Source organism: Phalacrocorax aristotelis, chromosome 8 (genome assembly GCF_949628215.1).
Source record: "Phalacrocorax aristotelis chromosome 8, bGulAri2.1, whole genome shotgun sequence".
Classification (NCBI taxonomy): Eukaryota; Metazoa; Chordata; class Aves; order Suliformes; family Phalacrocoracidae; genus Phalacrocorax; species Phalacrocorax aristotelis.
The window spans coordinates 36,515,999-36,538,203 of NC_134283.1; the positions used below are offsets into that span (position 1 = coordinate 36,515,999).

General features: G+C 46.1%; 1 protein-coding gene across 6 annotated transcripts in view; it reads left to right on the forward strand.

Annotated features, from left to right (window-relative positions):
- LOC142061467 (serine protease inhibitor Kazal-type 5-like) overlaps positions 1-22,205 on the forward strand; it is a 49,818-nt gene that overhangs the window by 21,124 nt on the left and 6,489 nt on the right. Inside the window, exons 2-17 of one of the 6 annotated variants that reach the window (XM_075102577.1) lie at positions 3,951-4,053; positions 4,819-4,865; positions 5,257-5,568; positions 6,208-6,379; positions 7,518-7,543; positions 8,611-8,738; positions 9,243-9,306; positions 10,983-11,110; positions 11,286-11,337; positions 13,634-13,764; positions 14,372-14,450; positions 14,962-15,029; positions 15,880-15,970; positions 18,302-18,429; positions 18,796-18,859; positions 22,011-22,063. In XM_075102577.1, the coding sequence (XP_074958678.1) occupies positions 6,322-6,379; positions 7,518-7,543; positions 8,611-8,738; positions 9,243-9,306; positions 10,983-11,110; positions 11,286-11,337; positions 13,634-13,764; positions 14,372-14,450; positions 14,962-15,029; positions 15,880-15,970; positions 18,302-18,429; positions 18,796-18,859; positions 22,011-22,016 (1,023 nt within the window). In that variant the 5' untranslated portion in view covers positions 3,951-4,053; positions 4,819-4,865; positions 5,257-5,568; positions 6,208-6,321 and the 3' untranslated portion in view covers positions 22,017-22,063. The remainder of the gene's footprint in view (positions 1-3,950; positions 4,054-4,818; positions 4,866-5,256; positions 5,569-6,207; positions 6,380-7,517; positions 7,544-8,610; positions 8,739-9,242; positions 9,307-10,982; positions 11,111-11,285; positions 11,338-13,633; positions 13,765-14,371; positions 14,451-14,961; positions 15,030-15,879; positions 15,971-18,301; positions 18,430-18,795; positions 18,860-22,010; positions 22,064-22,205) is intronic. The other 5 variants (XM_075102572.1, XM_075102575.1, XM_075102576.1 and 2 more) reach the window with 5 other exon arrangements.

Genomic DNA, 22,205 nt, shown 5'->3' on the forward strand with positions numbered 1-22,205 from the left:
GCAATAAGCCAGAGATCCTTGTACCCTTCAGCCTGGTGGGAGGGAAGAAGAATTGATAAGTTGATCAGTTTTCAAGGTCAGGAGAGATTGATAGGACCAGTCAGCCTAGTGTGTCATGCAAACTAGACTATAGAAGATAATAGTGATTCCTGTAGCAACCCTGCCTGAGAGATAGCATTGTTGTTTTGACTTGTGGGAGGATTTCTCACACCACAGGGATGAATTCCAGTGTAAGACCAGGGATGAATAGACTGATATAGGTGTGACCCAGAGGATAATGTGGTCTTCTGCATCTTAATATCTTCATCTGAGAAATGCAAATAATAACAGGGGAACCTTGTAGGGATTCATTAATCCTTTGAAGATGGCATGTGTTACACGCTATTATTGTGATCTTCCGAAGTTGGCCTCATCCCTGCCTTTTGGACATACACCTCTTGCTGTTGCTCACTTCCTGATTCATTTCCCCCTCCTCCCTGGCACTGTCAAGCTAAGTCAGCAGTGTCAAAGGCCTGTCAGCCACATGTCATGGTGGCTCATGGTCTGGGAAGGGTTGCAAAGATGAGGCCCATGCTCTGGTTCAAGCATGGAGTGCTGGAAATTGCTGCCATTGCATTGCAGATGTGACAAGGAGACCCGGAAGCTTTCTGTGCTGGAGGGTGTACAAATGACATGTAAGACAGTTCATAAACCAAGACGCTTTTTCTGACTTTTAGATCAGAGCCACAGGGTGGATTTGGGCAGGAAAGGAAACCTGGTGACAGGGAATGGTATGACCCATAAGACATTGGGTTCAGAGGAGGATGCAGTAGATCCTGGATTTAAGGGAAGCTATTAGATGCTCTTGGTGCACAAAAATTTGCAAAGTAATTGATCCGTATTAAGTTTATCCATATTCTTTCCATCTGAAGCAGTGAGTTCCATTGGCGCAGGTTACTTTGCGTATGTTTTATTTTTCAGTGAACTTGTTGCCATGCTCTGGACATGTTTCTGAAAAGCTTTTTGCTGAGGTTCCATGTGCTCTAGGATGTATGGGACTTGCTACACACCTGATTCTTGGAGGTAGATGAAAATAAAGGAAATTCTTGTCATTCCTCTCCTGGCCTCTAGCAGCTCACACTCCTTGGTGAGCCGGCAGAGAGGGAATAGTGCTCCAGGATGCAGAGAGTTAACACACTCCACTGCTGCATTTGCAGTGATGCAGCCAGGTGGCGTGAAGAGTCAGCTGCTGTGTTGCTGGGCTGGGTTGCACACCCAACACAACGGTGGGAAATGAGCAGCCACTTGAAGGACTTCTCACTGGGTCAGACTGGTGGAGCTCTGTTTTGGGCACAGGAAGCTTGTCCTGGCTGAAGGGTAAGGTGACTGTGGTGTAGACCTTGGGTAACTGCAGTGACAGTGGGATGTCAGGATGATCAAAGATTGTTTCCATGGAGATCTGGGCAGCACTCACCTGAGAGCTGCAGCAGCAGTAGGTATGAACAGGGGAGCTCTGAAACATGTGGGTATTGCAGTTTGGAAACTCAAACTTGTTTCCATTAGCTTGGGGTTGACTGTCCTGTTGGCTGATCAGCTACTGGGTTTTGGTCACAGAATTGCATGCAAGCAGAAGTAGTTTGTCTAGTGTCATAAACCTTGTCCTTGCATGGGATGTCTGTGGATGAAGTGCTTCCCAAACTGCACTGAGGAGATGGGTGAGAATAGTGGCTCCTCTTGCAGCAGAGTCTAGCCCAGGGTGGGTGTAGAACTAGGTGTTTCTGGGGGGCAGGAAGCTATCCTGTTGTGATTGTTACCAGCAGAGATGAGTCCTTTTCTAAGGCTCTAGGCAAAATGTGCAGAACAGACCCTCTCTGTGAGCAACAGTAGTGCAGATGCAGCCCAAAAGGCTCCGTTAGCTTGCAATGTTAGCATGGCAGCACAATAATCTTCCCTTGATGTTTCTTATTTGACAGCTGCGGGTAAGCCCAAAGCAAGATGCAAAGGGCTGCTTGTTCTGAAGTGTTAATAATGTTGAGAGACTGATTAAAAACGGGTGTCTTTGAAGTCCCTGGATTTTGAAATATTTCACTTTAGAGGTGTAACTCATGAAACACTGCTGAAGTTGAGATCTCTGGACTCTGCTTTGGCTGTGAAGCAAAATACTATCTACCCTGAGTTTCCTTTGTTAGATATGCCCAACAACTGTTCCTCTCTGTTTTAGCCCTGAGGATCTCTGGGTTGTGACAGGAGTGTAGTGGGCTAGAGAAGAGAAGTTTCGATGTTTTTGAGAAAGTAAGCATTAAGCAATGATGCTGATGGTGGGACGATAGGGGGAAGAGATGAGGAGGAGGTACAAAAGTGTGTCAATCAGGATGGAAACGGACAACTACAGTGGGACTACAAGTACACCTGTAGCTGTAATAGAAATATGTGGGATCTAGTTTTCCTACTCATGTTGCTTTCTACTGGGTACAAAGGAGTTCACTTCCATGGAAGAGGAGAGCAGGGGATGGTACCTGGTCTTGAAGGCTGCCTTGCTGGTGTGAACGGGGCACCTGGAGAGATGGCAGAGCGCAAACCACCTGAGGGCATATGCTGGGACCTATGAAGATTGTGGTGATGTGAGCTCGGCTGGTGCTCGGAGGAAGCGTGAGTAGTGCTGGAAGCACAGGCATGTGTTACTTTTCCAGTGTGGTCTAAGGACCCAACAGTGATGTTGGGTAACGTCCCCTTTGCTTGCTGAGAGTCATGTCGATGATACTGAAGCCACAGCACTGATTGCAAAGATGTGAATTTTCCAGTGCAAAAAAATAAAGGCACACAGTGCGGTGAAGGGGACTGTCTCTGGCAGCATTGCTAAAGTAGGTGGTGAAAGATGGGCTGCAGATCCTTATCAAGGCTCACTTTATCCCACTGTGGTGGCTTTGGAGACCTGACCCAAAACACTGCCTTGCTCTGGGGTGAGAATGGGGCTGTACAGCTCATGCTCTTGAGCGTTGAGGGCACACTCAGAGCTGTTTGGGCTGAAGAATGGTGTTCAAACAGTGAAGAGCTACCAAAGCAGAGGTGGCTTAAAACAAAACAACACCCAACAACAACCAAAAAACCCCAAACCAACCCTCACCCCCTAAAAACCCCCAAGCAGTTATACTGCCAGGAAGCTTTCCCTTACAAAACCATCCCTAGGTGATACTAAATCCATTAGAAAGGATGTGATTCCATCTGCAAAAAGGTGCTGCGTCATTAAAGGGAAGAAAAACAACTTTTCTGAGTGGACAAGGCATCTCAATTAATTTTTATATATCTATGGTTACACTCCTGTGTGGCACAATCTGCGAAGGAGTGAAATATGGGAACATCAGAAAATGGGAGAATTATCATAAAAAACGGATGCTAACAACTGTTCTGATCTGAGAAACATGCAGCAGCAATTTATTACAAGGGTTTATACATGAAAGCATGTTCATCACTGGGTATGAACCATTTGGCTGCTTATTGGACTCCCTTCCCCATTTTCCTCTGGACCCTGAAGAGGGAAGAGTGTCCCCTGTGGCTGTGTCCTGCCCAGCTCAGTGGCTGTAGTACTTTATTCCTAGGGCTCCTCACAACCTCTTGGGCTTCCACCTGACAAGAGTTTGCCTAAACTTCATGTTATGGTCCATTTTCACCTGTGTTTTCCTGGTTGCTTCTCCATGATTATTTTATCCTCTTTCCCATTTTTTTCTAGCAGACCATGGTGGGAAATGGACCCAGTGAGAGCTGTCCTACCAGGCATAACATCCTTATATGCTGTTTACTTTAGCAAAATTTTAACTGAGACATGAACAAAAAGGTCTTCGTAATATCTCTTCTTGCTTTCAGCTGCTTTTCTTGGTGGCATATCGCTCTTCAGCTGTCTGACATAACTTTTAAGGTTAGCAAGGTGCTGTACTAAACCCGTTGCTAAAGCATCAGGATCATCTCTCCTACAGATCTGATCCTGCAATACAAACTCCTATGGAAATTAATGAGCTGTTCAGATTCCAGTGCAGGATTGAGACTTTATTGTGTAAATCCATCAATAAAGGCAATCAGGTGAGTCAGGCAAGGTTTGTGTTTAATATGCTTCTGCTGTCATCCCTCATTATTCTGCTCAGGTTTCCTTTAACTCAAGTACACATGAGAAAATCCTTCAAACCATATGGCTTTTCAGGGTCCTCCCCAACCCCTGGCATCATCTTTCATACCATTGGTGCTTTTTTTAAGAGATTGTACTTATCCAGTAGTAATTGGGAGGGAAATCCTTATCTTTTTTTTTTTAGACTTGGAACTCAACATGGTTCTGGTTTTGATATCAAGGTGTGTTTGGGCCATTCTGACCTTCTCCCACAGGTTGGTGTGGGTTTGGATTGTGGACAGTGGTGGCTTGTGCTGCAGAGGTGGGATGATGGAGAGAGAGAGAGATATGGTGGTCATGGGGATTGTCTGGGGTCAGGACCTGGGTCCTTCTCTCTTCTTCCCTGACTGTCTGTGCTACCAGGATGGGAGCTGCTCTTGCCTAGACAGTCTGACTGGGTCTGGTACCTGCTCTGCTCCCTTCAGGAACAGGGTGGTCAGCCAGCTGTCTTAAATCAGAGGGTTGTTTCACTTCTCTATAGGAACAGAGATTTTGGAGGAGAAGACTTCAAAAACAAAACCCATATAAATGTGCCTCTCCTATCCAAACCCTACCACCTTGTGACTGATTCATGGGGAGACACCTCAGTAACAAAGAATGTCTTCTGGTTTTGTCCTTCATATAGGTTTCCAGCTCTATCTACTTTTAAACTACCATACTTTTTTTTGCTTTTTCCATTCCAGATCTCTTCCAATCTCTCCCAAGGATTTGCTGAGACATGCTAGATCTGGTTAGTTTTCTTCTCTTTCTGTTGGCCTCCCCTCTAATTCCATGCCCAAATATGCATACAGAAATTATCTCACGATTCAGGGCAACACACAGCTCTTCAGATCTGCCACAAACCATCTGTATGACTTCAGGCAGTTTACTTCTCTGTTCCAAACTCTCCACTGTCAACCTGGACATGATTTTGCTTTGAGTTGAAAAGAAATGTTAGGGATGACCACATACCAAATTAGGACTCTACTTGGCTTTGGCTCTAGTTGTAAACGCTAACAACTCTTCTGATCTGAGAAACACGTGTCAAGAATTTATTACAAGGGTTTATACCTGAACTGAGCTGTGTTGCCCTGTCTGGCCAAATGTGTGTCATGCAGAAGTATGTTTTCTTCCTTTCTCAGATGGTGCTGACCTGCCTCTCTGCACAGCCACAGCTTGCTTGCCTGTGCTCGAGCCCCTCATTGCTCATCCATCCACCTATTTCAAACCTTGCAAATGACTTTTCTCTCCAAATTCTCCTGTCTTCACTGGAGAACAAGGCACAGATCTTCCTCCCATGTAAATCACATTCCAAAACTTTGGTGTCATCTTTATTTTCCCCTCTCAAGTCTCCTGTGAAACCCTGTGCAGGATGACAACCTTCACTTTTCTGTGGGAGAGACCTGAGTGGGACTACTTTGCTGGACCCTTAGCATCAATAACAGCATACATCTGTGAGTACTGATCTGCTTGAAGAGCAGTATCTATATGGTCTGCCAGGTCCCACCTGAGTTGGGAAAAGGTTTTCACTAATAACACTACAATTTCTTCTGAAGACAACAGGGAGGGACAGGGAAGGGATGAGGGTTCAGCAGTATGGTTTTTCTCATTAACACAGCTGCTATGTGAACTTTGTTGAAACTCTGAGTTTGTTGTTAAGCCTCAAGCCTAGTGTTTTTCAACCTTGCCTGAATGCTTACTATTTAGGTTCCTACTGGGGTGCTTTAATAAAAGCAGGCTGATTTACCGAGGTCTCAAGTGACCTGGCTCTATTGTTGTCCCTGCTAGAGCCAAGTTATCGAAATAAAACCCTTCCAGCTATTTTCTTGAGATAAAGCTCTTAGGGGTGTGCTGACTGGGGTACCTCTGCCTTATGAACCACCCTGAAGATGGCAAGAATTCCTCTGGCTGTGTGGGGAAACTGAAATGATCTATTTTTAATTTTCTTACCTTAACAAAATGTAGGGAGTGACTCAAATATGCCCCATCCTTATGGCAATTAATTGTGTTAATGGGATCATTAGAATGTAGAGCTACTGTCATCAAACTGGTTTTTGCAGCTAATGATGGTTCTTCATTATGTCATAATGAAGGCGGAGAATCTGGTCATCTATATATATGTGATCTGACCTGAGCCCTTTCTTTGGGTTTCGTTGAGCAATGTGCTAATAGAGTCAACGTAGGCAAAACCAGCTGCCACCCTCACCATGAAAATAGAAGGTGCCTCGGTGGTCCTTGCTCTGGCATTTTTCTGCTTCTTTTCAGGTCAGTAACTTCTGATATTCTCTTTGCTGAAATCTGGGACTGTTGCAGGACACAGCCTGGGAGTTCCTGTAAAGACAGTGAGACAGAGGATTAGAGAGCTCTTATTCTTTAAAAAGCGTAGTGGCATAACCAGAAGACCACCGTTTTTCACAGTACCACTTGTATTGATTTAACACATTTTTCATAATGGCTTTCTCTCTTGCATGTGAAAATGGCGAAGCTCTACTGATAGGTGAAAGTAACTATTTTTAGTAGAATTAACAGTTTAAGAACAAACAAAAAACGCCAAATCTCCAGTTGTCTAAGTGGACAAATTTCCAACCAGGCTGAATTTTTACATAAAAAGCTTGAATTTGAACAAAAGTGTAATATAATTTTTGGTAAATTCAGAAAAATGCGACTTTCTTGTAAACACAAAGGAATGCATTTTTGTATGGCTACAATAGACTTCAGCCGGAGTTTAGGCTTGATGCAATGGTCTTTCACTTTAGTGCCTGTTTACACTGAAAATGAGCTAATGGAGGATTTCTTGATGGCTTCCTGTGATGCCACAGATGATGCAAGAGAAAAGGATGACATGTATCATACCAGCTCTAAACGTCTTAATAGAAAGAAGCAGATATCAGCTACCCACCTGCTGACTCATTATTAATTTGTATGAAGTACTCCAAATGGAATGGGTGTTGAAAAGGAATTTGAAGGTTTGGACAAACAACAATGATCTGGCCTAGCTCTAGTTTCCCAATTTTAAGTGAAGATGAAGAAAGCAAAAAAATATTTGGGTAAGGTTGGTACAAGTACCATGGCAGTGGGATAGAATAATAATGAAACAGTTATTGAACCATTCTTGAAGCTTGGATTTTAAGACTCAGAAAAGTAACACAGTAAAGGAGGGCACAAAGACACACACAAAAAAAATGGTTGGGCTTTTTGCATTGGAATAAGTGCAATGTTCCAGAAAGTCTTTAGTGCCTAGTCCTTTCTATCAGTGTACCATAATGCATTAGGTTGGCTTTTATCTAGAGGTATTTGGGTGGATTAGGAAACTGCATGAAGTATTTTCATTAAATACTTTTGATTTACAATATCTCTTCAAAGATATTGTGTAATTTCATTGTTGGTTTATTTTCTGCCACAGATGTTGCCAGCCGAGCTTCAATTAAAGTGAGTCCAGCCTTTTCTATTCTGATTCTCCTTTTGTTTTGCCAACTACTTAGCTGCTTAATGCATGCCCTGAGCAAAGTAGTTTAGACAGGCTATACTTACATATCATAATGCTTTTTCAGTGGTAGAAAAAGCAGTTAATTTCTCCATGTTTAAAGATAATACTTTTGTAACACAGCAGTGGCTTTTGCTGACAGTGTATATTTAGTGTGCTATGCTGAGCACATATCCGAACAACTCTGGGCTGGATATCTCATGACATGAAGTTAGAAGTGGCATGAATTACATTTCTAATGATATTTCAGAACTTTGCTTCTGATCCATCAGAAAACCCTGCTTCTGATAATTCCTAGGTTTGATAATTAAAAGAATTAAGGCAAGCCCTTTGAGTCTCAGTTATTTGATTCAATGACTGAGAAGCCAGTTCCATTCATGTTTTAGTCAAACAAGCTTGCCTCTCCTTAGTAAAGACCCTTTTGGAAAAACATTGTAGCCAAAAATAACTCAATGGTTCATTGTCCTCCCTAGTCTGCATTTTAGGTACCCAGCAGAAGAGGCAATTGGTTGATGAGGCATTACACAATATTACTGCTCTGCTTCCTAAGAGGATTGTGCTTTTCTGTGCTTCGGTCTCGTACCTGAATTGCTCTTCAGTCACTGGTTAATTCATTACTCTTGCATCCCACTGGCACTTCTAGGGCTATATTTTTCTGCTCTTGACTAACTTTATACTATAGAGTCCTCCCCTGCAGCAGGTAGCAATTTGCAGCTGTATGCAAATTAAATATGTATTCCTTTCTCCATGAATAACGGCCATTGCAATGGGTTTTGAACTTTCTTGTTGTCTTTCCTGCCTTGGGAGCCACAAGCGGGACTCTGGGTGCAGCCTGTACTGCTCGTGGTGAGGGATGGGGATGAGGAACATGGGTAGCCCCAGGCCTGGCGTGTAAAGATTATTGCTGTTGAGACACATAGCCCACCCAAAAAAGCTTAAATGTGAATGAACTGTTCATGGAATCTCAATGGACTCTGAGGGATACTCCACTAACTTCCCTCCTGCTTTTCAGAATGAGTGCATGAAAATTTGGTCGCTTCTGCGCAGCGGGAAGTTTTCCTGTCCCACCAACAAGGAGCCAGTCAGAAGCCCTGATGGCAAAACAGACCTCAACAAGTGCCTGATGTGCCAAAGGCTGCTGTGAGTATCCGCCACCCACTGGCTCATACGGCTGCCCTGCCCATTTGTAGCACGTTATCCCCTGTAGCTCTTAGGAGGCTCTGTCTCACTCTGAGGTGTAAAATTGTAGTCCTGGGCCAGGCAGACCAGTCTGTAGCTCTTCTGCACACCTGTGAATCCAGTAGGGCCCTCCAGCTCATCACGTGGGGACACACACTACAGAGTGCGAGGAGCAAATCTAGGGTGAAAACATGTGGATTTAGTTTGTTTCCATAGATGGTGTTTAACAGGATGGAAACATCTGGATGCTTTGCAGAGAGAAAGGACGGCAAAATGCCCCCAGCTGAGAGATGCTAAATACTCCAGGCGTGTCTCGCTGAGCTAGAGCCCCAGTGCTGGTCTGTCCTGCTGCCTTGCACAACGGGGAGGTGGGGTTGGCAGGACTGGCCTTTCATCACTAGCTATTTTGGTTTTATGTCTGAGGACTGCACGCTGCTCTGTCACTCACACCTCCCGTTCTTGCAGGGAAAGAGACACAAACAAAGGGAGTGGTGGAGAGGCGAACAGGAACGCAAACCTCTCAGGAGAGGTGAGGTGAAACATCGCTACCGAAGCCAATTTTATCGGTGTGCCAGGAGCAAGATGATGCAGTGGAATTGAGTCTTCTGCCTTTGACCTACTTGCTGAGCACTTCCTTGTCTATGGTGTGGGAAATGTTGGCTTGGCTGATGTGGGAGGGTCCGGTGGTGTCTGCAGTGGAAGCAGGGCAAACATGCTCTGCCTTGGCAAGTGGGTCTGAAGGAGCACGAGGCTTTGTGCTACCCATGAGCATGAAAAACCAAAACTCGTGGCTCCTCCCAGGCAATCTAGTCCCTGTTGGGCAATTACTGACATGTCACGTATGGTCTGTGCCTGACCCAGAGTATAGGCTAAGGAGGATACCTGCCCATTTGTAAGGCACACTATTGGTATCTGACAAACAATTAATAGCAATGATGGTGCATGTGAGCTGTGACTAGGGCAGGGTGTGGGAACAGGCTGGCTCTGATTGTCCCTTATTTATCTTGTTGATGCACCTGGCTGATTTCTTTTAACCATAGCTGTTTTTCTAGATAGCAGGTCTTTATATGGAGGAACTTGTCTTTTTGAGCCTTGGGTTTTTATCCTAGATAGGAGTGAATTGGTTTCCATCAGATAGTGATGGTTGCAGTGATATATATATATTTTTTAAAACATTTTGTTAAGCAGGGTAGCTTTCTAGCTCTCGTGTGTCTGGGCAATTTAAAGACTTTGTAAAGCATAGCTATCCTAAGGCAGATCTTTTTTACACACCTGACTTGCCAAAGTGTGGTCCTGAGGCAGAAGAAGAGTTTTACAGTGTCAGGAAGAGACCTACACTGAATTTCTTTGTTCAACCATAGATTTTCTGTCTGGCTTTTGGCAAGTAATTTTCTGGGCTTGACTTTCCCTTCTGCAGAGCTGGGATAAGTTATCAAACCATCATCTTTACACAGTGCAGGGGGAGGAGGGGGGAAGAATGTAGATCACATGGCAGATGACCTTAAAAGCGCTCCATAAAGGATCTTAAAGGCATCACAATGTAGTATGTGTTTCTTATGCTACAAGCCTGCTCACATGTCCTAAAAGTTGGAGCAGAGCTGTTCAGAGGAAATACAGGACCAGACTGAAATGCTTAAGCGGGTTTTGCTACAAAAGCCTTTTGTGAAAGAATGCTTTGTTTCAATTAATGCATAGAGTGGTGTTATTTGGAAGGTAAAAATGCCTGCCTCTTACTTTAGCATACCTGGAAAGGAGGTGTGTGAGGATATTCTTTTTAATGCCTGCTGCTTTGTCTTTCACTGTGCACTGATTTTTAAAACTCTTGGTAGTGTGTTCACTCATGAGAGATGGGAAAACTGACTTCCTTATTCAAAATCCACTAAGAAATTTTTGCTTTTATACGTAGAGCAGAACCTAGGACCTTCAGGCAGGTTCTTGCATGTCTGATCTATTAGAAATAGAAATAAGGCTACCCTGGATGCAAAAGACACATGTGCTCATCTAAATATGAATTTGTTTTATGTTGCCTACTATAGTTTAAAAGAACGTATCAGGCAAACTATGGTTTTCCACTGAGTTAAGCCTCAAGGAAACAAAATAGTGTTTGGAATGTAATTCTTTGGGTGGATATTCCTCTGGATTTATGGGAGGTACATCTCTCTGTCAGTATATTTGTATCAACCCATGTTCTTGGCACTTCCACAGGATGACTGCGAAGAGTTTCAGGATCTCTTTGAGAGAGGGAAACTTTCCTGCACCAGAGAAAATGACCCTGTCCGGGATTCCTCTGGAAAGCAGCACAGCAATAAGTGCATCATGTGTGCAGAGAAGTTGTGAGTAGAGGAAAAACAGCTTTTTCTGTAAAATTGAGAAAGCAGCTGCTGGAGTGACTTGGCTGCTGATGCCAGTGGATGGGATCACTCGCCCCTTGTGCAGCTGGTGGCAGGGAAAACCTCTTGCTCCCTGGAGCACCATGGTATTCACTTTCTCATCTTGCTTCTTTTACAGCAAAAGGGAGAAGGAGCAGAAGTTATCTAAAAACAGACAAGGAAAAGATAAGGTGAGCTTAAAGTATTAGGCAGGTCAATATAGAACTTTATTGGATTTTCACCCAAGATAGAGAAAAGGCAACATTATTCTACTCGTTTTTTCTGTCTCTACTGACTTAATTTTGAGATGCACTTTCCTTTCCCTCCATTTCTTGTTCATGCTTTTGAATCCCCCAGGTGAAGATCTTGCCTGAATGTTATGGTTTATCCCATTGACCTGTGGATCTAGGGACAGGCAAATCCCATGAGAATAAGAAACCAGCTGTGCTGCACTGTCCAGAAACCTGGCTCAAGGGTGGAGAAGCCAGTGCTGCTGAGGGTGCTGATTAGGTTAAAATGAAAAATCTGGCTGAAAAGCTCTGAAAAGTTCAAGACGACATTTTATTCTGGGTGGAGAGCTCAGCCCTGCACTATCTCCATGAGCCTGTGGCTCAGTTTTAGCTTTTCTCATTAGAAACTTTGTTCTCACGGTGCTGCCATTTACCACCTTTGCCCTGCAGCCACTGTACCCCGTGCACTGATGCTTTTCTGATGAAAGCAGTTCTGTAAAGGGGGGAAAGAAGTCCCTTTCTAACACTTACCTTTCAATTTCTGCCATGGCAGGGACTGGTGCAGTCGTTTTCAGCTCTAGTCTTGAGGATAATCCTGTTTCAGTGCTTTTTCCTAATGACTTTGGCACAAAAAATGGAAGTGTGAGTGAAATTTACTGATGGCAGAGCTGGGAGGCAGTATCGGCAGACGAGGATCAGCAGATCACTCAGGACTAATTGGATAGTGCTGAGGCCTGGAGTAATAGAAACAAGATAAAATGTAATAACAGTGCAAGATCACACAGTCAGTGATTAACAAGAATTCCTTCTTGTTGGTTAGAAGTGACAAAGGAAAAGAAATCCCTGCGTTTATTAGTGGGTCAGGGATGTGACAGGCCATGAAAAAGGCACATGCAAGTCTTGGATGTACTCAGCAAGGCTTTTGCAGCAGAGGTCAGGAAGTTAACAGAGCTCCAGAAATGCTAGTTCAAAAGGAGACTGTTTGAGAGAGGCTGTTAGGGGAAGGCAGATCTGTCTCGGAGGCAGAGGTTTGAGATGCTGGGCTGGGCTGGTCCCAGGGAATGAGGCATGGAGGGGCTGGGAGAGCTTTTCTAGGCTTGTCAGGGAGGGAAAGCATTGCCTGAACTGCACAGGGATGTGAGCACATGCTGGTGATGGGGAGAAGCAGTGAGGCTCTTGGGCAAGTAAATAAACAGGACATTTATTTCTGATGGGAGCAATGCAATGTGGCTGCTGGCCCCAGAAGGTGTAGGCTTGTCCTGTGCCAGATCTTATCTCTCCTACTGATGGCTAGTTTGGCTCTAGGGAAATGTAGAGATTTGTACTCTGAGCTTTTTGCCAGCTTAAGTCCAGTAGCAAAACTGGGCTGCTGGAGGCTGAGGTGCCCCAGGTAGGATGCAGAACACAATGCAGGGGAAATCCTCCCCCAGCAGACAGGATGAGGTGCTGGAAGCTTCTGAGCAAAGCAAAGGATGAGGTCAGTGACCCGCTAAGGACCTTAATGCAAGCTAGCCAAAACTCTCCTATGTGCAAAATAAGCAGAAAATTGCAGGTGTTAAAACCAATTTGTAAAAAACTAAAGGGTAAGCGGGTTCCAGTTACTTATCCTCTGTACTTGCTGTTTGGAGTTAGCTGTTGTGGTGTCCGAAATAGTGGACATCGGGGGATTGAATGTTTACATCCATGTTATATAACAGGGGCAAATTAACATGGTTTCTGCACAGTGATTTTAAACAGGGAACAAATTAATCATCCACTCTCCAAACAACGTTCCACTGCTCATGGACTATTAAGTATGTTTACATTGTCCCTTTGTTTTAACTGCTGCTTCTTGATTGACACATCCCAAAGTGTGGCTGGTTTTGGGGATACTACTTGCTCTATGATCCCAGAAAAAGCTGTAGCTGTGCATTAAGGATGTTGGGACAAATGGGAGGGACTTCATTACTGCATCAGTCGCGTCACTGGCATGCTTTGGATAGTCCAACAAGAGGAATAATAATTAGTTGAACCATGCTAGAAAACTCCCAACACGTGGTGTGCAGACAGAGGGACCCATAATTTTTCTGACTCACTCCTCTGTTTATATACTAAATGGCTAGTACTGCACACCCTCAGCTCTTGTCCACACCTAGGCTCTCCTGTGTTGCATTTGTGATGGTTCAATGTTCGCCTGGCAGGAGCCCCCAAGTTTCTAAGAATCAGATCGATAAGGCAAAGAGGACAGGGTGCTCTAACCACTGCCGTACTTCTGCAGGATGACTGCAGTGAGTATCGCTCCCACTTTGAAGCTCATGGACGACTGTCCTGCACGAGGGAGAATGACCCTGTTCGGGATTCCTCTGGCAAGCAGCACATCAACAAATGTCTCATGTGTGCTGAGAAGTTGTGAGTACAGCTTCCTCTGAGCAACAACAACAGCAGAGAGGGAAACCTCCTGCTGCGAAACTGCAGCTTCTGCCTGTGGAGCTGTATCTGGGTAATGTCTGGGAGAGAGTCCTGAATCCCAGTGGTCCTCCAAGAGATGCTTTGGCAGTAGGGCTCCGGTCATTGCCCCTCTTCCCACTTCCCTTTCAGCACAAAGGGCCCAGGGGCAGGTGAGAAGCAGTGTGGAATAGAGGAGGAGAAGCAAGGCTGATAGAGAGCAACCCCTTTCCCGGGGACTGCTGGGTGCGGGCAGCTCCTGAGGAGTTTCCCATGCATGTACTTTGCCTTCCAGATGCTCTCTACTCCCATAGAGCATATGCAGAAGCAGCCCTGATATGAAAGCAGCCACCTGGATCCAGGATGTAGCATACAGTGGGAATGGTGAGGAGAAGGGAGAAGGCTTTTAGGGGTGGGAATTAGTAACAGGGCCACCAGGAACAGGGACTGCGGATGGGGAGGTGGTGCCTAATGGCATGACGCTGGCTTACAGGGCAGCCCTGGATCCCGGTGGCACTTGCACTGCCATAGCACTCTCTTTTTCTCCTTTCCTCCTCTCCCCTTCTTCCAGCAAAAAGGAAGCCCAAAGAGGTCAGTCTGGTGGAACTGCCCAGCGAAACAAGCCACTTACTTCAAAGGGTACAAGCCAGGTGAGATGGAGCTTGGAGCCTGCCTTGAGCTCAGAGAAAGGGGCTGGTGAGAGTCTGGAATCCTGATGGCCAGGGACTATCTGTGGTCAGCCTGGGGTGACCATGGTGCTTGGGATGCTGGAGCCAGCTAATGATGAGGGAGAAGCAGGTTGCATTGCAAAGCCTTGTTCATTTGTGGGGTGGACCTGTGTGTAAGCATACAAAGTGGGCATGTTTGGACCTGGCAGAACAGCCCCTCTTGCTTTTCCGATGGTGTGATGCTGTATGTGAGATAAAGGGCAGGTTCAGAACCCCCACAATCCTGTCAGCCCTTGGGTGATAACATTTGGTGGGTATTAAAGCCTGTATGGAGAAAGCATCAAACCTGCTTCTCTAGAAATAGCCCTGCAACTCCCTGGGCCTGGGAGGAGGAAGGGGGAGGACAGGAGCTGCTTTAGCTTTGCTTCTTTTCTAGTTGTATAAAAGTTGTTTTTATGCTTGGTTGTTGAATGTGATTCTCCCCCTTTTGCAGAAGAGCTGCGGCGGTTCAGGGTCACAGCAGGGTGTGAATGAGAGACGTCCCATCTCATCAAACAGAGGGTGAGTACAGCAGCACCTGGGATGGCAGCCTGTCCCCCTGACTACCCCATAAGCTCTAGCACTTAGAAGGGGGTTTCTGCCCCCTTCTACCTACATGTTTTTTCCTAGGGGTGGTCAGGAGGCTAATTGGCACAGGAATGGTTCAGTAGCATGCTGTCTGGGATGGAGAACTGAACACTGTGTTGTTTGGTGCTCAGTATAGCACTTCTCCCCACTGGCTAGCCTGGTGATAGGGGAGAGATGCACGTTTCTCATGCAACCCTTGCTCCTTTTTGTCCTTAACTTTCTTGCATGAAGCACAGGTGATTGCTGTGCTCAAAATCCCTCTCAGGGCACCTTTGCCCAGCAAACCCTGTCTCCTGGCAGGGCACGTGTCTGCTGCCTAGCCCTGGCTCATCCTCAGCTCCTGGGTCAGAGGCAGTGGCTGGTGCACCATGTGCTTTCTGGGGACTAGTCAGGCGCTTTTGTTTGTTTTATAGCTGCTGGACCTGAGCAGGACTCAGTTGCTGCTTTTTCAGAGCCTTTGCTGGGGAGCTCTGGGATTTCTTGCTTTTGACTGGTGTAGTCCCTTCATCTCCTCACCCACCAAACAATGCCAGTGGGCAGACAGGTTTGCAGAGCCCTGGGGTGGTGATGCACTTGGGCTGTGTGCAGGGCAAGGTTCGTCCTGCTGTTGGCTGCCTCCCTGTTAGCATGTGTCTGGGGGGCTTCTTGCCCTCTCCTCTCCTGGTGGGTACAAGCAACTCCCCTAGGGCGGTGGGGTCTGTGGGGAGGGTGGGTTCACACTGCAGTCCCCCTGTTCTGGAGGGGAGGTGTGATGAGCTGCCTCTCTGCTCTCTTTCCCTGCCAGCCCGCAAGGAAATGTGGCTCAGAGCAGTAAGAACTGGAACGTGGCACCCGGCCGCCAGGCACAGAGCAGAGACACTGACACCTACCAGCTGGTAAACCCACCTTCTGCGTCTGAGATGGCAGCTGCATGGGCAGAAATGGGGACCTATCCCATGGGGTGATCCTCCACTGGCAGTGAGCCCCTGCTGGCTCCTCTCGCAGCAGTTGCTTCTGTTCCTGCTGTGACCCTAAGGCCTCTCACTTGGCCTCATGTCCTTGGAGGGGTTTGAATGAGTGAAAGCACCTGTACCTTGATGCTGGCCCTGTATTCCCCAGCACTTAAGCAGAAGGAAGGGGAGTAGGCCTGGATGTGCCCATATGGGACCCTCCTAAGCCAGTTTTACTTCCAAGGGTGCTGGCCTTGAGCTCAGGCTGGATGCCTGCCCCATACGTAGCCAAAGTGGGGTGAGGAGTGCCACCCCTCACATGTTAAGAAAGTGCTGAGTCAAATGCAATGGTTGACACAGGGTGATAGAGCTGCCCATGGCCTGAGGACAAGGTTGACAGGGGGAGGGAGTGCTAAAGGGTGGTATCACTCAGTGACAGATGACAACTGTGTATAGAATAAGGTGGGAGGAAGAAGGTGTCTGCTCTCCTATCTCCACAAAAAAGGAAATGGAACAGTTTCAACAAAGCTAAAAGTGGAAAATATGAAACTAATAAGAGAAATTAAGTTACCATAAAAGGCTGACTAAACTGTGGATCTCACTGTCACAGGGTGTTATCAAGAGCTAGGATGGTTAAAAAAAATGACCTGATGTTTAAATCCCTCCAGTGTTTGCATACCCTTATTTTAAATAACATTTTGGAAGGGATAAGCAATATATTTCTGTGGGGCTGGAGGGACCTTACTACAAACTGCCTTAACTCTGTGAAGCCTCTGTCACTGACTGCTTTTAAAAAAGGGATATTTGAGTTTAAAAAATCCTGGCAGGTGGTTCAGGTACAGGAATTTTGATGCATTCCAGAGGAAGCATGAGGTGTAATAACTCTAGTCTGCTTCAGGTCTTAGTGGTATTTCCTGGTAGCACTGGAGGAGTGGATACTGATGAGAGGTGATTCAGAGAGCAAATCTGCTCCTCTCCTCTTTCCAGGGCCACCTGTGGGTTTTGTCACAGGCAGCTCCCATTCCCCAGAGCCAAAGGAGTGGTGGCATTGGCTGCTGGGACCTGTGATATGTGGGGCTGCTGGTGGGGTGGCTGCCTCCCCTGGCCAGTAACGCAGGCACATGGGTTGTACCGCAGGCAGCAATGTCTGGTGTATAGGAAGGCATCTAGCAGTGAATTACAAAGGTCAGCGTTGTCTGCCTTCATGTCATTGGTAATTACCCAGATGAGAGAGGAAGCGGCACATTAATGAAATTAGTGATGTTTAACCAGCAGGTACATTACAGCACCCCAATGTCACTGAATCCCCTGTGCTGCCCAGCGCAAAACCTTGTTTTCCCTGCAGTGCTTCCTGCCCTGTGGTGCTGTTGATAAACTATCAGTTTGTGCCAAATGGTCATCTCCAGGTGGGACAGGAGGCAAAATGTCCTTTCCATCCCAGCTGCAGCTCTCCTTGTTGCAACATGTTTTATAGCACCTGGAGAAGGGGATGGAAACCCATTAGTGACTTCATCTTTGGTCTTTTTTCCTCACGTGGAACAGAGGCGAGTGGCCATGCTGAGGAAGGGGCTGTGTGTGCCAGGGAACAGGCTGTGGCATCTCTGACCTCTGCTGTTTGAAATTTGCTATGACTCTGCAAACACCTGACCCAGCATGCTTGTAGGGTGGAGACCTAAGTGTGAGAGGCTTTTTGGGGTCCCCAAAAGCCACTACTTCTGCTGTGAGTTTGTCCTGATTGTTCCACGTGTGGTTTTTAAGGAAAGCTGCATCTAAATTTTCCTGTTGTCATGCTCAAGAAGAAAGAGGAGGACACCCTTAGTCATAGCTGCTCATACATGCTTGTGTCTCTGAACTCAGTGGGTGTCAGAAGTTGTGCTGCATGTCATGCCGGGGTCTGCTGTAGAGGTTTTCTCCATAATTTTGGCCAATTGGTTTCATCTTCATTCTTGGAGATGAAATGGACTAGGGATAGTAGCAGAAGTTTTCATCTTCTTGTGAATTCCCAGTGACAGAAATAAACCTGCCCTGGACCAAGGTGTCAAGGTGGGTCAGATGAGCAGGTCTGTGCCAGGCAGGGAGGGCTCTGTTCCCAAAAGTTTGGCTGGCTGGTCCAGCAAGAGACATTCTTTACAAGCCTGTCCCTGCTGGAGGTGTGGTGGATGTGCTGCAGGGCAGAGGGACCCCATAGCAAGTCTTGGTTTGTAAGCGCTTTTAAGTTGTGGAAAAGAGGGTCTTGCAAGTGAACCAGCACCAAATGTGATTTCTTTCTCTCTTCAGCTGGACTGTGATCGAATTCTGCACGGGGTAAAGGGTGGACGGATTTTCTGCAGCGAATCCTCACAACCAGTCTGTGGCACTGATGGGAAAACATACAAAAATGAATGTGACTTGTGTTCAGCTGCCATGTGAGTAGGCGGAGAAATTTCAGTAATACAGGGCCATCCACCATTCCCGAGTGTCTTTTGCAGCACAGTGTTTGTTTTGCTATATCATGACTCACTATCAAGTGTGTCCTTGGTGCCTTGCTGTTAAGCAAATGTAGATCAAAATGCCTGAGATTAATCTGATGACAGCTAATTAAGATACACAAGTTTCCCTAGTCCCCTACTGCCTTTCTGCCCAAACATAAGATTGTTTGGGGAGTAATAAATGCCACCATATTGGAAGTAGCATCAAAGTATTAAGGAGTCCAGAGAGGACTGTCATGCCGGTGGCAGAGAGCTGTGGCATTGTGAGTGAATAATAAGCAATGTCTTGTCCTCCCTTTGCAGGAGAGCTTCAAACTACATCACGGTAAACTACCGAGGTGAATGCCGAAAGCCTGCCCCTGAAGTGGTAAGCGGCATGCCACAGCTGGGCCGGGGAAACATCAATCTTTTCTTTTCCCCTTGTGGAACTTCCCTGTTGGCACTATCTCAGCTCGTGGGGGCCTGATCCAGGCAGCCACAATGGAGAGTGAAAAATGAGTAGTTGGCAGTCAGTCACCAGCTGCCCTGCTGTTCTCTTCAGCAATAGCTGGGGGTCTCAACGCCTTGACCCCGTAGGCAGGTTAACTGACACGTAAATTGAATGAACAAGTTAAGTGAACTAACAGGTTAATTAAAGCCATGGTGTGTGGCTGCTCTTTAGAGATGTGGTGCAGCATGCTTCACCAGCTGAGCTGTTAGCATTGGCTGGAGGAGCCCTGCAGGTTGGGAGGGCTCAGTTGTATCACAGGCTGGGAGAGAAGTATTGGAGGCCCCAGTCTCTTCTTCCCCTCCCTGGCATGGAATGGGATGTTGCTGAGAGGTGAAGAGAACAGCCACCTGAAGTGTCTCTTGACTGTGTGTGGCATCCCATTTCTCACTCCAAGTGTATGCTAAGGACCCAGCCTGCCCCCTGCATCTGTGGTGGGATTGTTAGAGCCCGAGGAGTGGGGTGCTTGTGGTCTAGATGCTTAAATACAGGTTCAGACTTGGATTTTATATATAACCTGGACATGGTCTCCATGTTTTACCTAGCCTGTAGTGTAGGAGAGTGACATGTCTGGGAAAACATGTGGCTTTCTTCAGGGGGCTTTGAGGCCAGAAAGACTAGAACTGTGTCAACCATAAAGGCCTCATTTCCCAAATAACATCCAGAGAGATGGTTAGGAAATGAAAATTATTCATGAAGTGGCATACTTTTGGGGAAAATTCTTGAGACTTGACATCTTGTGTGAACCCATATAACAAACGAGTTCAATATTTCTCAGCTGTGCCCTGTCTTCCCAGCAGTGGCAGCTTGGCAGTCTCCAGTACTTTGGGTTGCAGCCAGGGTGTGTGTTCATGTCTCTTCAGTGTGCAGGATGCCCTGTAACACTCAGGAAGGACTGTCTTCTGTATTGGCATGAACTCTTGAGAAGCTGAATTCTCATCCTCAGGGAAATACTGAGCCTTGTTTCCACTCTCCAAACCTGGAGAGAATCAAAATATTGAACCAGACAAACAGAAGTTCTGTAATGTCTTTGGATGGGAGCTTTGGCTTCTGAATTTGAATTTGGTATCAATGTGTGTGTAGGCAAGGAAGAACTTTCCTGTGGGATAGCTATCATGCTGTAGCATCATGCCGTGCCGCCTTCTCCCCCGTGCCAGGATGTCTGCAGATCCCTGAAACATTAAAATATTAACATCCCAGCTCTTCTTCCCCTCTTCTGTAAAGCAACAGAGCGCTCTCAGCTTTGTTTAAAGTTGAAGAAATTTTAGTGCAGAGCGAAGCAATTTTGCCTGTGGTCATACTGGAGGCCTTTGTGCCTCAACCTTTAGTGTGATAGAGCCACTCTTGGGTCATGTATTCTGGGAGTGCAGGGAGACCAGCCACTACGCAGGCCTGTTGGTGACTGTCCCCACACTGCCCAAGACAGGCAGGATTGGGTATACCATGGCAACAGAAAACCAGAGAGGATTCCCACGAAACTGTGCCTGGTTGGAATTCCTTACTGTTTTACCGAGCTGTTATAGTTCTCAGGCCTTTGCAATTAGAGGAGTAAACCATTTACTGAAAGTCAGACAGCTTGCAGCTATGTTAAGTATTCCGAGGAGAGTTGGATACAATTAAAAGGGAAAGTGACAAGCTTTTTTCCCTGGGGCAAAAAATGCAGAATATAAAGCCCTCTCCACAACGATTTATTCTTTTTGTATATTACATCACCTGAAAAATGAGATTGGGAATTTATGGAAGCCCATTTCCTTGGAAAACCTTTTGAGTCCATCAAAGACTTTCCCTGTTTCTCAGTTGGAAGCTTATGAACAATGTACAGAGCAATGTTATTTTCAGCATGGAAATTCATGGTCGCCTGCAGTATAATGAATTCTTTTTTTCTACTGAAGATCCAGGCACTCAATATATGCCACTAAAACCCAGAGGAAACCAGCTCCAGCAGTGCTTTTGGCATCAGAAATGGTTTTAGACAGTTGCAATGTGCAGAACAAAAATGCAAAGGCCTCTCTTTAAGCTTTGGAAGAAGATAAATTGTTACTCAAAAATGTAGTATTTCCTTGAGTTGTATTTTGAAATTATTCATGAAGGGTGCTGGGTTGCCTGACAAAATGTGTGCCCAAGCTGCCTTGTCCCTTTGCAGCTCACTGTCTGCATCCACTCCTGCCTGCGAAGCTCCTACTGGGTTTCCAGGTGTTTCTGGCAACTCTCCCTGCCTGATAACCAGATTGCTATCAGGGAGGGATGCTTGTAGGAAGGGATGAGAGCAGTGTGGTTTAAGACAGATCTCGCACTGACGGGTTGTGCCTATGTACTGCTGTGATGGAAAACCTTGCTGCAGAGACAGCCTGTCCCAGGGCCCTCGGGCTGGCCCAAGACCACCTCCACAAGGTCTGTGCTGTAACCAAATTCCTTTGATCCCATGCCACTTTACTGTGGATGAATGGAAACTAGCTGACCACTAGGTCCTGCAGTGCGATGTTATATGGGTGAATTTAATTGTGGGTCTTTGCAGTACATTTCATTTTTAATGTTGCATATCTTGCCATTCCTTGTTCAAAGGTTTTTCCACAAATCACCCATGCAAAAGTCACCAGTCTATCCACATTAGTCAATAGGTCAGGAAGAAAGGAGCTATCCAGTTCCTCCTTTTTTCTTTTTTTTTTTTTTTTTAAAATCTCTTTCTGGGAGTTATCTGTTTAAGGTTTGCAATGGGCAAGTCCCAGTTTTCTTACAATGCTCTTTATTTTGTCATGTTTTTTTTAAGGTGGCAGGAGGAGGAAAAAGAAAAAAAAGCAGGATAATTTCCAGTTAGGTAGTAGGTGTGGAAAGCACCTAGTCAGCCCGAAATTAGTCTTGTTTTCCTAGGCTGGCAGCTACCCAACCTGCCTGCCCTGGTGCCAAGCTCTGCCGCAGTTGTTTCTTGTGGCTGCTGAGTTGGTCAGAGGGGCAGTCACTCAGACACTAGTGCTCTGCAGTGCCACACAGTCATGCTTGGGGATGGACTTATCTTTTTTTTCTTTCTTTCCAGAAGTAATGGAGTTCAGACTGCCAGCAAACACCAGGGATCATCTGTGACTAAAGGTATGGAGAGAGGGGCAGCGATTTACCCTACCTCAGCCAGCCTGTCCCCTGTAGGCTGTATTTCACAAGGGTTGGAGTGTCTAACCTTGTCAGGGCAGGCTGCACGGCTGGGGCAAAGGGCTTTGCAGTGTGCTTTTCTCTT